Source organism: Nannobrachium achirus, assembly GCF_963921795.1.
Source record: "Nannobrachium achirus genome assembly, chromosome: 9".
In the NCBI taxonomy this organism is placed as follows: domain Eukaryota; kingdom Metazoa; phylum Chordata; class Actinopteri; order Myctophiformes; family Myctophidae; genus Nannobrachium; species Nannobrachium achirus.
In genome coordinates, this window is record NC_137818.1 from 5,069,378 (window position 1) to 5,088,986 (window position 19,609).

Genomic DNA, 19,609 nt, shown 5'->3' on the forward strand with positions numbered 1-19,609 from the left:
GATTGTATGGGTGTATAGTTTAAGAAAACATTTGAAAACATCATGGAAGTAACACCAACAACACCAGAGAAAGACAAAATAACACCCGCACAAATGTTGAAAGGAGACATAACGCTTCCAGTAGGACATGTTATTGCTACTGCACCAAGGGAGCGGTTGCGTCACATCCGCTTTATCTCGCACTCATCGTATCTATTTCCGTGCCCCAGACTGTATGCCGGGAGCATTTACAAATCGCGTTAGGCAACAGTCTGGCCACGTGAGAATAGCAAGTCGGCAACCTTTTTGAAAGGAAGTGCCATGTTTTTACTTTCTAGATGGTCAGTGTGACATGTCAACATACAGTTTAATGCCATCAAACATTCAGACATTTTTGATTGTCAGGACATTGTTCTAACAATCATTAGACTCACCTCCAGATTCCCTACCAGTCAAAGTTCAGAATTTTAATGAATGTAGAATTATGTGCAGGATGTAATCTGTTGCAAATTAGGTGACTTAATTTAATTGACCACGTTTAAAACAATATTTGATTTTAAAATATAAATCCTCTCTCACACTTCTGCCAGTGTGCCAGTGATCACCCTCCTCCCCCTAAGGTTGCCTAGCCCTGACGTAGAGGAAGTCTGCATGTCAACGTACTGTAACTCATAACTGAGCTCTGTGAAGTGAACAGGAAGAGCGTTTCCGTACGAACTCTCTCACCCAAAACCTACACAACATCAAGCAGACGGAACGATAAACGGACCTTAAGTCATGTAGATCTAGATTTATAGCAGCCTGACAGAAGTTAAAGGTTGTTTAAAGAAGCAGTGTTTCCTACTGTTGGATGGACACACGGACGGACGGACGCAGACGGGCGGACAGGAGTGAAAATATAACTTCAACTGGTAATGTCATTATGAACTTGAGTATTTTAATGAGATTTGTACAACATTGGACAATGTTTTACATTAGTTAAGCATGGTTAAACTAGTAGGATGGTTGTCTAATTCAACCATTTTAGCCAATCTTGGGCGTAGCCGTGGAAGGTATATCAGTGTGTCAGCCATTTTGAATCCATGTGTGACATTAGGTTGTACCGTGAGCTTCTGTTTAGCACCAGACTGTCTGGGAGAAGCTTTGATCAGGTGTATCTTAAAGTTACATGATGTTTTTATTGTATTACCGGTAGTTTATTACCCGGCTTGGTTGAATGCTTGATTCTGATTGGTCAAGAGCTGAAATCAGGGTGAGGTATAGGAGAATAATGACCGCTCCGCTCTATAACAGACATCTGCCTAATCAAAGGCTCAGAGCAGACTGTGCTGTGGGAATTGAGTGCCGTATCCAACATGTCAGCCATGTAAACAAACACACAGTGTCATTTACAACTAAACGTTGCTCTCAAGAATGTTTTTGAAAACATTCTAAGCGAGAAATATTGACGACGCAGTATCAGAAAATGGATTCTATCTAATCAGCACTTCCTTTTTTTCCAATGCGACTGTGATGCGCTGAGGGGGGACGCCCAGCACAATACTTGTGGAACACTTTCAGCCGTCTGTAAACAAGGAAATACTTTGTTTTGTTTTGATTCAAATTATTAATTTTATTGAGTACCCTGCCCTGGTAATAAGCGGGATAACATCTCGCTCAGCGGTCATTATCAAGTGATAGTAGCTGTTACTTACACTAGCTACAGTTCAAAGCATGTTTACTGCATTGCATTGTGTTATATTTGGTTTTAATAAGATACACCCTTATTTGCATGTTCACTGATTGTTCAGTGTGTGTGTGTGTGTGTGTGTGTGTGTGTGTGTGTGTGTGTGTAGTCCTCTGCTCTACCATGAGTGAGTCTGTGGAGAGAGAGGAAGGGGGTGTGGCCTGTAAACAACATGAGAGGTAATATACTTGGACAGTAAAGGTACATTTACTTGAGTACTGTACTTTATTTCCTGTACTTTACTTGAGTATTTGTATTTTTGGATATTCACGTCTTTCACTCCACTACATTTCAAAGACAAATATTGTAGGCTACTTATTACTGCACTGCATTTCCAAGAAGGGAAAACTACATTCTGATGATTTCTATAAAAATATTAATACACTGATGTATTTATTCATAATGAAAAGAAAATGCACACTGTAATTTGTATTTTTGAATACTTTCATGTTTTGTTGTGTTTTAAATGCATGCACTTTGGAATATATAATTTAGTTGAGTGTCTGTGTTGTGTTGAAGGTCAGTCCATCAGGACAGATCATCCAGCAGTGACTCCCTGAGGAAAGGCAGGTCCTTGGATCAACTCCTTCAAACTGACTGGACCCATGGCAGGTTGGTGCAGTTCTGGGATTGTGTTGCCAGTGGTTAATAACCTGGTAAACCATCCTTTTACCATGCTAAGTGCTTAATGAGGATGGTTACCCGCCCGCCCCAACAGACAGAAACGTCCCAGGATGAATGTCAACATAAACAGTGGAATCAAACCAAAATACAGCCAGAGGGATGTGTCTTTATGCAAGGAAACACCCAGCACAATAATATAGTGACTGATAGAGGGGAAATTACTGCAAATATTCATATACTGTACACAAATATAAATAGGCCTATATATAAAAAATGCAGCATCCTCCACTAACATTCAAGATAAATGATTCTATGGACTCTATGATGTTATATCTGTGTACCTCCGTTTTATACTGTACACATCTTTTGGTAAATAATGGGCGATTCCTAACAATAATAAACTAAATAGTCTTCATCATATCTTTCTAGCAGGGAGCAGAAACCATCTCCTGCACCCAGCTGTGTCTCCATGAAGAGTGACATATCCATGGGTCTTCCTCTTAACTTCAAAGATGGACACCACTCTACTGACCAGAGGTCAGAGTGAAAAACTGACAGAAAACGACTCTATTGAGCAGAGTTCATGAGGTACAATTATGTAAATGGTAACCATAACCCTAATAAACTAAATAGTCTTCATCATCTCTTTATTCTACCAGGAGATCAAAGTCTCCTGCACCAAGCTGCTATTACTCCATGAAGAGTGACCTGTCCATGGGTCAACCTCTTAACTTCAATGATGGACACCACTCTACTGACCTGAGGTCAGATTGTGAAACAGACAGAAAAACAACACATTATTTAGGTGTTATCAAACAATTAATGAGCACTGGCAGAGATCATGATGTTTGATATAAATTATAAATGGTAACCGTAATCCTAATAAACTAAATATATCCTTCATCATCTATTTCTCCTGCACCCAGCTGTAACTCCATGAAGAGTGACTGGTCCATGGGTCTTCCTTTCAACTTCAAAGATGGACATCACTCTACTGACCTGAGGTCAGATTGTAAAACTGAATCAGGAAGGTTTTTTTAATGTGTCACTAACTATGTTGGTATTATTATATTAGCACAGTAATATATGTGCCACTAAGCACAATTTCAAATAGTGAATTGTAGGGGTGTAACGATATAGTAACTGTATCGAAATATCGTTTTAACATAATAAATCGAAGTATATCGAAATGAAATGAAATGAAAATCGAATCGTATTGTTTTATTTTGTATCGTATCGCATCGGCAGTGCAAAGAATCGATTGTATCGATACTACCTACTTGTGCATGTATTTAGCATTTGTTTGAAGAAAAAACTAAAAGGAGGCGTTTAATTACTTTTCCTTTCCATATAGCTACACTGGTCTATCGATAAATGTGTGTAATCTCTGGGTTCATGTCAAGGTGAAGGTTTGTCAATATACATACAATGTCCATGTATTTGGCAGATAATCACTGTGTTTACTTATTTATATCCATAATAATACATGTTTCCCTTAAAAACCTGCACTATCCACACCTTTCACACAGATTTAATTTCTTTGCTAAATAGTTACTATATCGATTTTAAATCATTGAATCGAATCGTATCGTATCGCCATGAATGAACCAATATCATCCATGTATCGTATCGTCAACCATGTATCGTGATATGTATCGAATCGCTATTAAAATGTATCGTTACACACCTAGTGAATTGATATTTTTGGAAAGTTTCTTGTCAGAATATTAGTACAGTGATGTGTTGATAATGAAAAGAAAATGCACTTTGTATTTTTTTTTACCTTTGAATACTTTCATGCTTTTTGTTTCTAAATACATGCACTTTTGAATATGTCATTTAGTTGAGTGTCTGTGTTGTGTTGAAGGTCAGTCCATCAGGACAGATCATCCAGCAGTGACTCCCTGAGGAAAGGCAGGTCCTTGGATCAACTCCTTAAAACTGACTGGACCCATGGCAGGTTGGTGCAGTTCTGGGATTGTGTTGCCAGTGGTTAATAACCTGGTAAACCATCCTTTTACCATGCTAAGTGCTTAATGAGGATGGTTACCCGCCCGCCCCAACAGACAGAAACGTCCCAGGATGAATGTCAACATAAACAGTGGAATCAAACCAAAATACAGTCAGAGGGATGTGTCTTTATGCAAGGAAACACCCAGCACAATAATATAGTGACTGATAGAGGCTAAAATAGTGGCTAAAATATTCATATACACAAAAAATGCAGTCTTCTCCTCCTCTGACATCTAAGATAAATGATTCTATGGACTGTGCGATGTTTTATTATACCTGTGTAGTGTGTACACCGTACACATCCTGTGATAAATAACAAACGATTCCTAACACTAATAAACTAAATAGACTTCATCATCTCTTTCTAGCAGGGAGCAGAAACCATCTCCTGCACCAAGCTGCTATTACTCCATGAAGAGTGACCGGTCCATGAGAAAACCTTTTAACTTCAAAGATGGACACCACTCTACTGATCAGAGGTCAGAGTGTAAAACAGGCAGAAAACAACACATATTTAGTTGTTATCAAACTCTATTGAGCAGAGTTCATGAGGTACAATAGTAACCGTAATCCTATAATCTTCATCCCCTCTTTATACCAGGGTTCGTGGTCAGAGATCAAAGTCTCCTGTACCAAGCTGCTGTTACTCCATGGAGAGTGACTGGTCCATAGATCATCCTCCTACCTTCAATGATGGACACCACTCTACTGACCTGAGGTAAAACCGACAGAAAAACAACACATTTGAGATCTCCAGAAACCCCTGAAGGAAAATCTTGTTAATTGGGGTATTAAGGGGTTAGTTATTTTATACTTTAGCTATCGCAGCACGGCACTCGGTGCTACACTGCGATCTTCAATACAACACTGTTATGAGGAATTATAAATGGGTTTGTAACAAGAGATACAACACTGTTATGAGGAATTATAAATGGGTTTGTAACAAGAGAGACTAAATCACCAATACAACACTGTTATGAGGAATTATAAATGTTAACCGTAATCCTAATACATTAAATATCCTTCATCATCATCATCTTTCTCCCAGGGTTCCTGAGCAGAGATCATCTCCTGTACCCAGCTGTGACTCCATGGATCAAACAGATCTGGTGAGTCAGTTTACAACATCTTTGTTGGATGTGGTGTGAGAGTGTAGACTATCTGACAGCAGGAACACACACACACACACACACACACACACACACACACACACACACACACACACACACACACACACTTACTGTAGTTCGAGCTGGATGAGTGTCTGCTAAATGCCTACATGTTAATTGTAAATATGAAATGAATGTGATGTTTTGAACTCTGGTGTTTATTGTTCTACTGAATAATGTTGTACAAAATGTATTATTGTGTTGAAGGTGGCTGATGCTGAGATGAGGAGGATCCAGCAATATGCAGTGGATGTGACTCTGGATCCTGATACAGCAAATCACTGGCTCATCCTGTCTGAAGATGGAAAACAAACGAGTACTGTCCCAAAGAACAGAGAGAGATTCTATCCAGGTCTCTGTGTCTTAGGAAAACAAAGCTTCTCCTCAGGAAGGTTTTACTATGAGGTTCAGGTTAAAGGGAAGACTAGGTGGGATCTAGGAGTGGCCAGAGAGTCCATCTACAGGAAGGGAGAGATCATCCTGACCCCCAATAATGGTTACTGGACTATAGTGTTGAGGAATGGAAATGAGTACTGGGCTGCTGCTGATCCTCCTGTCCTCCTCCCTGTGAGAGAGAAGCTCCAGACAGTGGGAGTGTTTGTGGATTATGAGGAGGGTCTGGTCTCCTTTTATGATGTGGAGGCCAGAGTTCATCTCTACTCTTTCACTGGCTGCTCCTTCACTGAGAAACTCTATCCATTCTTCAATCCTCATTTTAATGATGATGGCACAAACTCTGCTCCTCTGATCATCTCTCCTGTTAGTATGGCCTATGATGCTAAGCTGAGGGGGATCCAGCAATATGCAGTGAATGTGACTCTGGATCCTGATACAGCAAATCCCCTCCTCATCCTGTCTGAGGATGGAAAACAAGTGAGTACTGTCCCAGACAACACAGAGAGATTCTCTAAAGGTGTCAGTGTCATAGGAAAACAAGGCTTCTCCTCAGGAAGGTTTTACTATGAGGTTCAGGTTAAAGGGAAGACTAAGTGGACTCTAGGAGTGGCCAGAGAGTCCATCAACAGGAAGGGAAGCATCACACTGAACCCCAACGATGGTTTCTGGACTATATGGTTGAGGGATGGACGTTACAAGGCCCTTGATGACCCTCCTGTCCTCCTCCCTGTAAGAGAGGAGCTCCAGAAAGTGGGAGTGTTTGTGGATTATGAGGAGGGTCTGGTCTCCTTTTATGATGTGGAGGCCAGAGTTCATCTCTACTCTTTCACTGGCTGCTCCTTCACTGAGAAACTCTATCCATACTTCAGTCCTTATCTTAATGATGATGGCACAAACTCTGCTCCTCTGATCATCTCTCCTGTTAGTAAGGCCTAAATTTGACATCACAATGCTTTTTATTTGATTTCATTTTTGGCTTATGTTGAGATTTTTAATTTCTTTCATTTTCAATGACACTACCACAGATCATGTCAAGAAGATCAAACACATATTACATATTCATAGACTAGCCTCCCAACATGAACAAGTACACTAAATAAACATACACAAAAAAGGAAAAATCTAAAACAATACAAAAACAGAAAGCAGACAAACTATTACAGCAATAAAAACACCACAGACACACCTCACTAGAAGGTGTGCACTAGTGATGCGCGGGTCAGGTTTTTTTCATAACCCGCACGGCCCACAGCCCGCACGGAACGTAACCCGCCCGCCCGCGCCGCAGAACAATATACAAATCAACGAATCCGCCCGCCCCGCAACCCGCATAAAAAAAAAAAGATGGTATATCATCTCCACAATAGCTCATCTTTATATACAGCTCTTCTAAGTAACCAAAGTCGCTTTACAGAAAGGTTTACAGTAGCACAACATAGTCATGGGCTAAATAAACAAACGTGTTGTACAAATTGGGGTTTAGCCTAAAAGACATTCATTCAAAGATGTTCATTCTCTCTGGGGCATCGTCGGGGTAAGAATGGCGTTTCAGGTTTTGTCAATCATATTTATACAGCGCCTCACACTTTAAACAGACAGCAAAAGACGGACAATATTAAATCCTGTTGGTTATTGATTAATCACCAGATTGGAGAGATGGGAGCGACTCGAGGTGAGCGTGGTTGTTTCATTCAGTCAAAAAAATCTGTTTCACTTGCGAAAGTTGTGTTTCAAATCGTATCCGTTGACTGGCTGGTTATATAACTTAACCGACACAAAGTAGGCCTATATATAAACGGACTGTGGATGACAGAGACATTTAAGTGAAATCCTGATCAGTGACACGCGCTGAATTGTTTTTGCATTCTTCTCTGCTGTGCTCATGTGTCTGATGGTGTCAGTGAGCGCAAATGTTGGCAAAATGTGGTTCGCAGTCCCAACAGGAGCGGAATTGGGACGGTCCTCGCACCAAGGAGCGGAGGAGAAACCTGACTCCTCTCTGGCGCATTTTAAAACTCGCTTGCTCGTGCTCGTATTCAAAACGTTGTATTCTTATTCTTATAGGCCTACTCTTATTAAGAATAAAAGGCAAATAAGAGCAGGTGATTATTCTTATTTATTTTTTGCACATGAGAGTGGTGATAACCTGCCCGCCCGCCGCCCGCCAATTGAGTCTGAAACCTTGACCCACCCACCCGCATCGCGGGCGGGTTGGCACCGGGTCGGCCCGTGCATCACTAGTGTGCACACAGCAGAATGGGGGGCTGATACAGGTATGTCTGCCTGCCTTGAAGGGCCTGCAATGAGATGCCTGTCCAATGACTCTTATGACTTTAATAATAGTTAATAATAAAAAGTCTATAAATAAATAGTTTTATATTCCTGCACTGTATAAAATACGTATTTTCCTTATTCTGTACAGAACTGAGTGTGAGCATGAAGTAAGTATTTTTAAAAACATTTTCAAATAAATTGATGATAGAATCCTTTCTGTAAATATACCTTATTATTCTACTGAGCTTTATAACAATATGTTTTGTATTGTATTATTATATGTACTGATGAATTGAGTACAATGGACCACAATGGAAACAAGATCCCTGAGGCTGTTTGTGTTATCCTTTTAATCATAACCTTTGACTGTACTGTTAATAATGATGTTAATAAAGGATCCAATCAATCAATCCATTTGACGTCTTTAGATTTTGTATACTCTTAGAAACCTGTGGTTGTCTGTCCTTCTGAATGTGTTTTTATTAGTGTGGTTGAGCAACTATAGTACTTGTCCAACTTCTCCCTCTCCAGATAAACTTTATTTTGACACTCTACTCCTCTCACAGTTTTGGTAGCTCTCACTTGGACCATATGTCATCGACCAGCTTCATCTGGACCACATTTTGCTAAGAGATACGTCATACAGTTTAATTTATATTAATTTATAGGGAATACATTTTCTTCCGTGACTTGAATGGTAAAATGCAAAGATTCCCAAATATGGAGATGACCGATTTCATACAGTAGATGTCTGACGTCATGTAGACCACATGAGACTTGACTGTCCATATTATTTGCAAATATTCAGTATTGAACAAATATATTTGTGAAAAAAAAACACAAAAACAGTGCAGACTTGAAGCCAATGTATGAAGGATGTCCACTAAATGGTAATAATGTCAGCACTTGCGCAAGAAAATTGTTACATACAGTGCAGTTTTAAGTGGTCAATCATCACAGTAATGAGGTTATTAAAAAATATATCAGATTATAAAAAAGTTAAATAGAACTTCTTTGCAACAGGGGGGAAAACAATCAAAAAGAGTGTAGAAATGGAACCAAATGGACCTTAAGAGTACATTGGGTTCCATTTGTACACTCAGTGCAGATTGGGGTCCCAGTGGTTAAAAATGTTATCAAATCGTCACTGTCGGGCAGAAACCTTGTATCTCCAAGTTTCAATTATGTATATAATATTGTTTCGTAAAGTGCTTTAAAAACATTAAACTGCTTCATCATACAAGTCCATCGCAGAAGAATAGTGAAAATAGCAGCTCTACTATCACACAACGCCTCGCAGTGCGAGGCGTTGTGGTTGCTTGTAGATCGGCTATTTTTACTATTTTAAATCACTTTTAAAGTGAATGCAAAAACAAAATGTTTTGGACATACACGGTTTCTACCCGACAACAACTAAATGTAAGTCTGTGGTCTGATGACTGATGCATATCCTTGAAAAGCTAAAGGTTCAGAATCACTGAATCTAAAATGAAATACAGAGTCTGTGTTGTACTTTTTTCTTCATAGTCTTTTTTTAATTATTATCATACACAAGCATGTTTCTATTAAAACACATTTATATCAACAGAATTTCAAAACAAATCAAAGTACCAACAGATTAAGGAACAGAGCGGTGTTCTGGCGTTTCCACTCGCGGTACACTCAGCGCTCACGACAACCCTCATTAGCACGATGTCCCTAACCCTAACCCAACCCTCATTAGCACGATGTCCCTAACCCTAACCCAACCCTCATTAGCACGATGTCCCTAACCCTAACCCAACCCTCATTAGCACGATGTCCCCAACCCTAACCCAACCCTCATTAGCACGATGTCCCCAACCCTAACCCCACCCTCATTAGCACGATGTCCCTAACCCTAACCCTAACCCTAACCCAACCCTCATTAGCACGATGTCCCCAACCCTAACCCTAACCCTAACCCAACCCTCATTAGCACGATGTCCCTAACCCTAACCCTAACCCTAACCCAACCCTCATTAGCACGATGTCCCCAACCCTAACCCTAACCCAACCCTCATTAGCACGATGTCCCCAACCCTAACCCTAACCCAACCCTCATTAGCACGATGTCCCTAACCCTAACCCTAACCCTCATTAGCACAATGTCCCTAACCCAACCCTCATTAGCACAATGTCCCTAACCCTAACCCTAACCCTAACCCTAACCCTCATTAGCACGATGTCCCTAACCCTAACCCTAACCCAACCCTCATTAGCACGATGTCCCTAACCCTAACCCAACCCTCATTAGCACGATGTCCCTAACCCTAACCCTAACCCTAACCCTCATTAGCACGATGTCCCTAACCCTAACCCTCATTAGCACGATGTCCCTAACCCTAACCCAACCCTCATTAGCACGATGTCCCCAACCCTAACCCAACCCTCATTAGCACGATGTCCCCAACCCTAACCCTAACCCAACCCTCATTAGCACGATGTCCCTAACCCTAACCCTAACCCTCATTAGCACGATGTCCCTAACCCTAACCCAACCCTCATTAGCACGATGTCCCTAACCCTAACCCTAACCCAACCCTCATTAGCACGATGTCCCCAACCCTAACCCAACCCTCATTAGCACGATGTCCCTAACCCTAACCCAACCCTCATTAGCACGATGTCCCTAACCCTAACCCTAACCCTCATTAGCACGATGTCCCTAACCCTAACCCTAACCCAACCCTCATTAGCACGATGTCCCCAACCCTAACCCAACCCTCATTAGCACGATGTCCCTAACCCTAACCCAACCCTCATTAGCACGATGTCCCCAACCCTAACCCAACCCTCATTAGCACGATGTCCCCAACCCTAACCCAACCCTCATTAGCACGATGTCCCTAACCCTAACCCAACCCTCATTAGCACGATGTCCCTAACCCTAACCCAACCCTCATTAGCACGATGTCCCCAACCCTAACCCAACCCTCATTAGCACGATGTCCCTAACCCTAACCCAACCCTCATTAGCACGATGTCCCTAACCCTAACCCAACCCTCATTAGCACGATGTCCCTAACCCTAACCCAACCCTCATTAGCACGATGTCCCTAACCCTAACCCAACCCTCATTAGCACGATGTCCCTAACCCTAACCCAACCCTCATTAGCACGATGTCCCCAACCCTAACCCAACCCTCATTAGCACGATGTCCCTAACCCTAACCCTAACCCAACCCTCATTAGCACGATGTCCCTAACCCTAACCCAACCCTCATTAGCACGATGTCCCTAACCCTAACCCAACCCTCATTAGCACGATGTCCCCAACCCTAACCCAACCCTCATTAGCACGATGTCCCCAACCCTAACCCAACCCTCATTAGCACGATGTCCCTAACCCTAACCCTAACCCTAACCCAACCCTCATTAGCACGATGTCCCCAACCCTAACCCTAACCCAACCCTCATTAGCACGATGTCCCCAACCCTAACCCTAACCCAACCCTCATTAGCACGATGTCCCTAACCCTAACCCTAACCCTCATTAGCACAATGTCCCTAACCCTAACCCAACCCTCATTAGCACGATGTCCCTAACCCTAACCCTAACCCTCATTAGCACGATGTCCCCAACCCTAACCCTAACCCTAACCCTCATTAGCACGATGTCCCTAACCCTAACCCTAACCCTAACCCTCATTAGCACAATGTCCCTAACCCTAACCCTAACCCTAACCCTCATTAGCACGATGTCCCTAACCCTAACCCAACCCTCATTAGCACAATGTCCCTAACCCTAACCCTAACCCTAACCCTCATTAGCACAATGTCCCTAACCCTAACCCAACCCTCATTAGCACAATGTCCCTAACCCTAACCCTAACCCAACCCTAACCCTAACCCAACCCTCATTAGCACGATGTCCCTAACCCTAACCCTAACCCTAACCCTCATTAGCACAATGTCCCTAACCCTAACCCAACCCTCATTAGCACAATGTCCCTAACCCTAACCCTAACCCTAACCCTCATTAGCACGATGTCCCTAACCCTAACCCTAACCCAACCCTCATTAGCACGATGTCCCTAACCCTAACCCAACCCTCATTAGCACGATGTCCCTAACCCAACCCTCATTAGCACGATGTCCCTAACCCTAACCCTAACCCAACCCTCATTAGCACGATGTCCCCAACCCTAACCCAACCCTCATTAGCACGATGTCCCTAACCCTAACCCTAACCCTAACCCTCATTAGCACGATGTCCCTAACCCTAACCCTAACCCAACCCTCATTAGCACGATGTCCCTAACCCTAACCCTAACCCTAACCCTCATTAGCACGATGTCCCCAACCCTAACCCAACCCTCATTAGCACAATGTCCCTAACCCTAACCCAACCCTCATTAGCACGATGTCCCCAACCCTAACCCAACCCTCATTAGAACGATGTCCCTAACCCTAACCCAACCCTCATTAGAACGATGTCCCTAACCCTAACCCTAACCCAACCCTCATTAGCACGATGTCCCTAACCCTAACCCTAACCCAACCCTCATTAGAACGATGTCCCTAACCCTAACCCTAACCCAACCCTCATTAGCACGATGTCCCTAACCCTAACCCAACCCTCATTAGAACGATGTCCCTAACCCTAACCCTAACCCAACCCTCATTAGCACGATGTCGTTTGGTTGGTGTTCAAGGAGGCCATCTGATTGCACTTTTTTCCAGACCTATATTATATTGCGATCTAGTTTCGATTCAGGATAGTCTTTTTTATTACAGTTCTACATTACAGGGGTCTTTAACAGGGGGTCCTCAAGACATTTTCGTGATAGGGACTTAATTTTGTAATTTTACATCAACCACTTCAAACACCTCACATCCTTATTTTAAGGGGAACATTAGCCGAAAATAACAGTGAAAAATAAATTTGGGGGAAATTGTCTGCGTTGCCAAGTGTACCACGAGTCCTAAAATAAAACAAGAAATAATACCAATATGGCCCGTTAAAAGAGACAGCTTAACCTCTTGACCCCGGTAAAACCCCCCCTCCCACACACACACACACACACACACACACACACACACACACATACACGCACGCAAGCGCACACACAATCACGCACAATAACACACACAAACTAATTGCTGGGTTATTCTATATAGCCTACTATAACATTAATGCTTTGTTATTAAACCTTAGAGGACACATTGCAGTCCCATTGGACAGTCCTGTGAGGTTGGAGATGAGACAAAAACAATATTCTTAGTGTTTTCCCCTCCCCAGCAAGTTGCGATGGAAAGTGTGAGTGTGTGTGTGTGTGTGTGTGTGTGTGTGTGTGTGTGTGTGTGTGTGTGTGTGTGTGTGTGTGTGTGTGTGTGTGTGTGTGTGTCTGGTCGTTGCAGGTTAACTGTCACAAAATATAAAATAAAAAATAAAATAAAATAATTGCTTTAAGAATCATTAATACTCTTGCCAGACAATGGTTGTCGCTCCCCTTGAAATAAGACGTTGCTACAGTGAAAACGATTAAGCTTGGTTCATGTTTTGTGTTGTATGTCGGGTGTCGCTAGTCGAGAACAATAGCTGGTCTACAAGTCATCGGCGTGTAGATTGCGCTGCGTGACATTGTGAGCTAATACAGTGGTTCTCAACCTGTGGGTCGGGACCCAAATGATTAACACTTAATGTGCAACATTGTTTTCTCTCTCAACAGTAAACAAACCAGATTAAGTGTATAGAGGGGTATTATCTGCACATTTCTAAAGTGACAATTTAAGGACTTTTAAATAGATCTAAAATGACAAAATGGCCAAATTGTCAAATATTAGAGGCAGAAATTGTGAAAATAGCCGATCTACATGTGAGCATGTAGAATTGTAGATTGGCTATTTTCACAATAGAACCGTGTAATACAAATGCCTAAACTCTTGGTGCTCGTCAAGGACAGGGTTGGGGGGGGGGGGGGGGTCCCCAGTTAAAATGTGATTATTTTGGGGGTCGCGGCCTGAAAAGGTTGAGAACCACTGAGCTAGTATGGGTTACTTTGGGGCGGGCGACGCCGTTGTAAAAGCAAATATAAATAAACTCAACTTTAGTTGATCAGGATCCACAGATAAACTAACACTCCCTGTCTCTCTGCATGCAGGAGAAGAAAAAAAAAAGGTCTTTCTGATGCGATCAATAACCAATAATCACTGTGCTGGCTGATCAACTGATCAATGGATAAAGAGCTCAGTGTTCGCTGGAAATGAGACGCCGCAGCCAAAGAAAAGGAAACCCAGACACACAGACCACACATTGAATGTCATGACAGAGAGGTATTAATACCCCAGGGTGTTTGACAATGAGGAAAATGTTGGTGAAAAAATGGGAAATGCATCAGGTCAAAGTGTTCAATGTGATGTTTCTGAGGCTGAAGGTGAACAGCAAAGCACCGAGCGTGAGGCTAGGAAGAAGCCACCTAGAACTAGGAGAAAGCCTGTGCACTTACAAGACTATGAGACTCAGGATACAGTAGACCATACATGGGCAACTGGCGGCCCGGGGGCCACATGCGGCCGCCACCTTCACTTAATGCGGCCCACAGGTTAATACCGGAATACTGATATATTATTGATTTTAGCTGTTACAATTCCAACCATTCAAACATGACTCACTTTAATTACTTCAGTCTAGATTGATTAGTAGCATAGTCACTTGGCACAAGTCTTTTTTATGTCCAATGTATTTGAATTTAAGTTCATGAGGTTAGCATAAGAGGTGATAAGAACAGTCATATAAATGCATTTGAAATTAAATAAAAATGTTACTTTTCAGGAATCCAATTAAAATGGCTACAAATAATTCCGGATTTCATTTCAAAAATAGCAAAAATAGCAGATCTGCAAGCTCAAAACGCTCTGGAGTGAACATGGAAATGTAGCGGCCCTCTCCATCATCAAAGTTGCCCACCCCTGAAGTAGACAAACTGGTGACGTGTGTAGACTCCTGTTATAGAGCTGTCTGTGACCACAACATTACCAGGATGCTATAAGGTCAACCAAGTCACAGCAGTGGAAACATGCAATGAATGATGAGAATGAAACATTCAACATCACCCCGTTGCCATCAGGCAAAAAGGCAAAAACAAGGTATTGACTATGAGGAAACCTTTGCACCTACAGCTGATATGACCACTGTTAAGGGCTTTGCACACAGAGGTTTGCTCAGTATTTGTTTGGCACTTAAAGTGCAAGAAAAGCATGCATGTGCCAAATGTGCTTTTGTTGTTTATTATTTCTTTGCATTTGAAGGCCAAAGAGGGAGAATATTTGTTTCTTTTCAATGCTGTACCACAATAAGCTAAGCTCGAGTGGGGGTGTTAAAATGCAGTTATTATGGGCGCCCTTACTTATTGTGTCCTGCAGGAGGCAATGTTGTTTACATTGATGCTAAGTCATAGAGTTATATCATTATAAAGGTATTTGTACCACTGTAACCTCTGCCTACCTGTTCCAGTCAATCCGGTATGACTGGGTATGACTGGGTATGACTATGACACTGTTGTTGTGATGAAAAGCAGAGCGGCAGCACACCACACCTCTCCCGTCTGATAAAATAAATATGCCATAAGAAGGCTTAAGATATTCTCTGTGAGTTCTATCATATCTCTACCGCAAGGCACTCCTTTCTACAAGTACAACGCTCCAAAGCTGAGACTCTAAGAGGTTGACTTCCACAGCGACGTCGGCTCGTACCTGTTCACAAACATCTGTCTGCAGCTGAGACAAGTGTTTCAGCACAGAGCTGCTCCATTCTCCGCAGAAGACAAGTGACGTCCATGCTGGTGTAGGTTACTGGCGGCAGTTCATCCAGGTAATAAATTCATTCAACACTTTAAGGCACATGTTCACCGTGTTCCACTGAGTAGTACTAGCCTAGGGCACAGTTCAAACTAAACTTTCTTGAACGCCTCGATCACCTCTGAGTCAAATGTATTTGTCGCCAACAACACGATTTCATCTTGGCTCAGAGTCTTAATTCTTATAGATGATGGAGTTGATTTGTTAATTTGTTTTTCTGTATTCATTTATATTTTGTATTTATTTTTTTACTTTGTATTTTTAATTGTATATTGTATTGTATTTACTTCATTCGGGACCCCAGGATGACTAGAGAAATCTAGCAACAGGGGCAGCAATGAAAAAAATGGACTAAAGCAGGTATGAAGGGGTATGATAAAAGGCAGATTTAACCCTATATGTGTTTTGGTCTGAGCGACTCCTTTAATAAACATAAACATAGAAAGTTCAGCAATTCATCCTCCACAATTACTTTTCCATCAGTAGTTTTGTAGATCTCTGGTTTTAACCGTGATCGTTTAGAAGGAGGAGCTGCTGTGCTGCAAACTGCTGCGTCCGCCATCTTGCTTTGATCAGGTGTTTCTCAATCTGGCTCGCCATCGTCAAGGAAAAGTTCGGTCGCTCTTTTCACTTGCAGCAATGCCGAAGTCTGTAAACGAGAGACTAGGTGTATCTTAAAGTTACACGCTGTGTTTATTGTGTTAGTTTAGCTGCAGTTCAAAGTGTGTTTATTGTGTTAGTTTAGCTGCAGTTCAAATGTGTTTATTGCATTGAATTGTGTTAATATTTTGTTTTGATTGCCCACCCAGTGGTAGAAGATACACCCTTATTAGCATGTTCACTGATTGAAATGAACAAACGTGTGTGTGTGTGTGTGTGTGTGTGTGTGTGTGTGTGTGTGTGTGTGTGTGTGTGTGTGTGTGTGTGCGCGTGTGCGTGTGTGTGTGTGTGTGTGTAGGCCTCTGCTCTACCATGAGTGAGTCTGTGGAGAGAGAGGAAGGGGGTGTGGCCTGTAAACAACATGAGAGGTAATCTACACACGTATCCTCCTGTTGGAATGTACTGTAGAATTATCAGTGGAACACATCTGGAGAACAGCAGACATACAAGCTCACGTCGTGTCGCAGTTGAAACTGTTGTGAGCTTGTAGATCACACTCTGCTGCAACGCCGGAAGTGCCGGAATCAGCCTCATGGTGGCGCTATAACAGGCCAATTCGTGGTTTTACTCCACCGATCAGTTTCAAACTTTGTAAGCGCACTCCCTAGAGGCCAAGGAAAAACCCTTTCCTTGCATTTTTCACATCAGCCTTTTATAGCGCCACCAGGAGGCCAACTTATGTAAGACACATTTTTGGATATTACTCCTTCAGATTTTACCCAAAATTAACACAAATCAGTACACAGTATCTCTGCAGTCATATGATCAAGACGGATCTGTCCCATATTAAATATTCCATCCTGATAGGCTAAGATTGGCCTCCAAACTTTGCAGGATTGATCCGTTTCAAACAAAATGCCTCAAATCATGAACACAGCGTGCAATTGTAATGAAATTGTGCACGCACATTCACAAAAGGCCAAGGAAGAAATTACACTACAAAATCAAATCAGCCTCATGGTGGCGCTATGAAAGGTCTAAGATTGGTGAAGAACACATGCCACCCTTTTTACTTGCTTGGAAGAGTACTGTTTCTAGTTTCCTGTACTTTACTTGAGTATTTGTATTTTTGGATATTCATGTCTTTCACTCCACTACATTTCAAAGACAAATATTGTAGGCTACCTATTACTGCACTGCATTTCCAAGAAGGGAAAACTACTGAATTGAATTAACCACTATAAGCCCAATTTCAAATATAGTGAATTTATATTTTTGTAATTTGTATTGAATACCTTCATGTTTTGTTTCTAAATGCATGCACATTTGAATATGTCATTTAGTTGAGTGTCTGTGTTGTGTTGAAGGTCAGTCCATCAGGACAGATCATCCAGCAGTGACTCCCTGAGGAAAAGCAGGTCCTTGGATCAACTCCCAACTGACTGGACCCATGGCAGGTTGGTGCAGTTCTGTCATTCAATGTTATATGAGATACTTCAATGGTTTCCTGTGTAAATAAGCCAAATACTTTTCTAGGATCTCCTTTTAGTTGACCTTGTACCAGTGAACTGTACCGTCATGAAACTGTACCTTTTCTCTCCTGCATAATCTCCTGCACCCAGCTTTGTCTCCATGAAGAGTGACTGGTCCATGGGAAGACCTATTAACTTCAAAGATGGACACCATTCTACTGACCAGAGGTCAGAGTGAAAAACAGACAGAAAACTACTCTATTGTGCAGAGTTCATAAGGTACAATATGTAAATAATAAACGTGATCCTATAAACTAAATAGTCTTCATCATCTCTTTATTCTACCATGGAGATCACCGTCTCATGCATCAAGCGGCTATGTCTCCATGAAGAGTGACTGGTCCATGGGTCTTCCTTTCAACTTCAAAGATGGACACCACTCTACTGACCAGAGGTCAGAGTGTAAAACCGAATCAAGAAGTTTTTTTATTTTTTTTTTAATTTGTCACTAACTATGTTGGTATTATTATGTTTATTATGTTATTTATTATGTTAGCACAGTAATATAATCTCCATAACCTCCAAAACTTGATCAACCCCTACACCCCCACCCGTACACTTACATGTAGATCAGCCACCACAGGGATGCTGACAGAACCATCGCTAAAAACCCCAGGGCAAAAATCTACTCGTCCGATACATTTTGCCCTCCTGGCCCCCAAGTTGTAGAATAAACTCCCTGTCGCACTTAGAACTACGGACTCAAGGCCTCTCCATACTTCGACAGAACCGAACTTTTCGGTTGAAAAATACACTTTTTTATTTTTTCAGAGAAAAAAAACGTCGGATGTTCATACTTCGCTCCTGTTCGGAGGGTTCGGGGAAAGGCGTACACCACGCTGCGTGTGGTGTAGGAGGCGGCGAGGCGCATTGTGACAATTTTTGAGGAGAAAGAGAACAGGAGAGAAGAGAGAGAGAGAGAGACAACAGCAGCAGCGATGGCGGAGATGGAAAAGTTGGAAGCGGTGGCACGTATTGTGGAGGTTATGGAGGAGGAGGAAGACGAGGAGGCACTCCGAGGCAGAGGAGGAGGAGGATTTTGCCCTGCTTTGTGCAGCTGAGGAGGAGGCGAGCACATCTCGCCGGCGGGGGTATATGTCCGAGCCACTGCAGCTGGATGAACAACCGACCAATCACGTTTGCCGCTTCACCGAACTAGATTTCGGCGAGTCATAACATCTCGTTGTGCAAATTTCAGAACTTAATTGTTCGGAGAAAAAGCATTCCAGAACTTTCGAGGAATTTAATTTTATAGTTGAAAAGGACCTTTTGACCGAAAACAGCGGTTTCGGTCAAAGTATGGACAGGCCTATACTCGCTAGCTTTCGCCGTGGACTGAAGACTCACCCTTTCAGACTCCACCTAAACCCATAGCACTACTGAAACACTCAATGATCATACATGAGCCTAGTTAGCATTTGTTTTCAGGTTTTTTAGAACCTTTTTCTTTTCTTTACTGATTATATTGTTTTTTT

General features: G+C 42.1%; 1 protein-coding gene across 1 annotated transcript in view; it reads left to right on the top strand.

Annotated features, from left to right (window-relative positions):
- Window positions 1-679: 679 nt before the first annotated feature.
- LOC308291811 (uncharacterized protein) overlaps window positions 680-19,609 on the top strand; it is a gene marked incomplete at its 3' end in the record, with an annotated part of 29,201 nt that continues 10,271 nt past the window's right edge. The window contains exons 1-10 of the mRNA XM_080733942.1: window positions 680-890; window positions 1,815-1,884; window positions 2,759-2,866; window positions 2,989-3,093; window positions 3,256-3,333; window positions 4,197-4,289; window positions 4,944-5,060; window positions 6,276-6,384; window positions 6,484-6,636; window positions 18,467-18,528. Coding sequence (XP_080590068.1) covers window positions 830-890; window positions 1,815-1,884; window positions 2,759-2,866; window positions 2,989-3,093; window positions 3,256-3,333; window positions 4,197-4,289; window positions 4,944-5,060; window positions 6,276-6,384; window positions 6,484-6,636; window positions 18,467-18,528 — 956 coding nt within the window. The 5' untranslated portion in view covers window positions 680-829. The remainder of the gene's footprint in view (window positions 891-1,814; window positions 1,885-2,758; window positions 2,867-2,988; window positions 3,094-3,255; window positions 3,334-4,196; window positions 4,290-4,943; window positions 5,061-6,275; window positions 6,385-6,483; window positions 6,637-18,466; window positions 18,529-19,609) is intronic.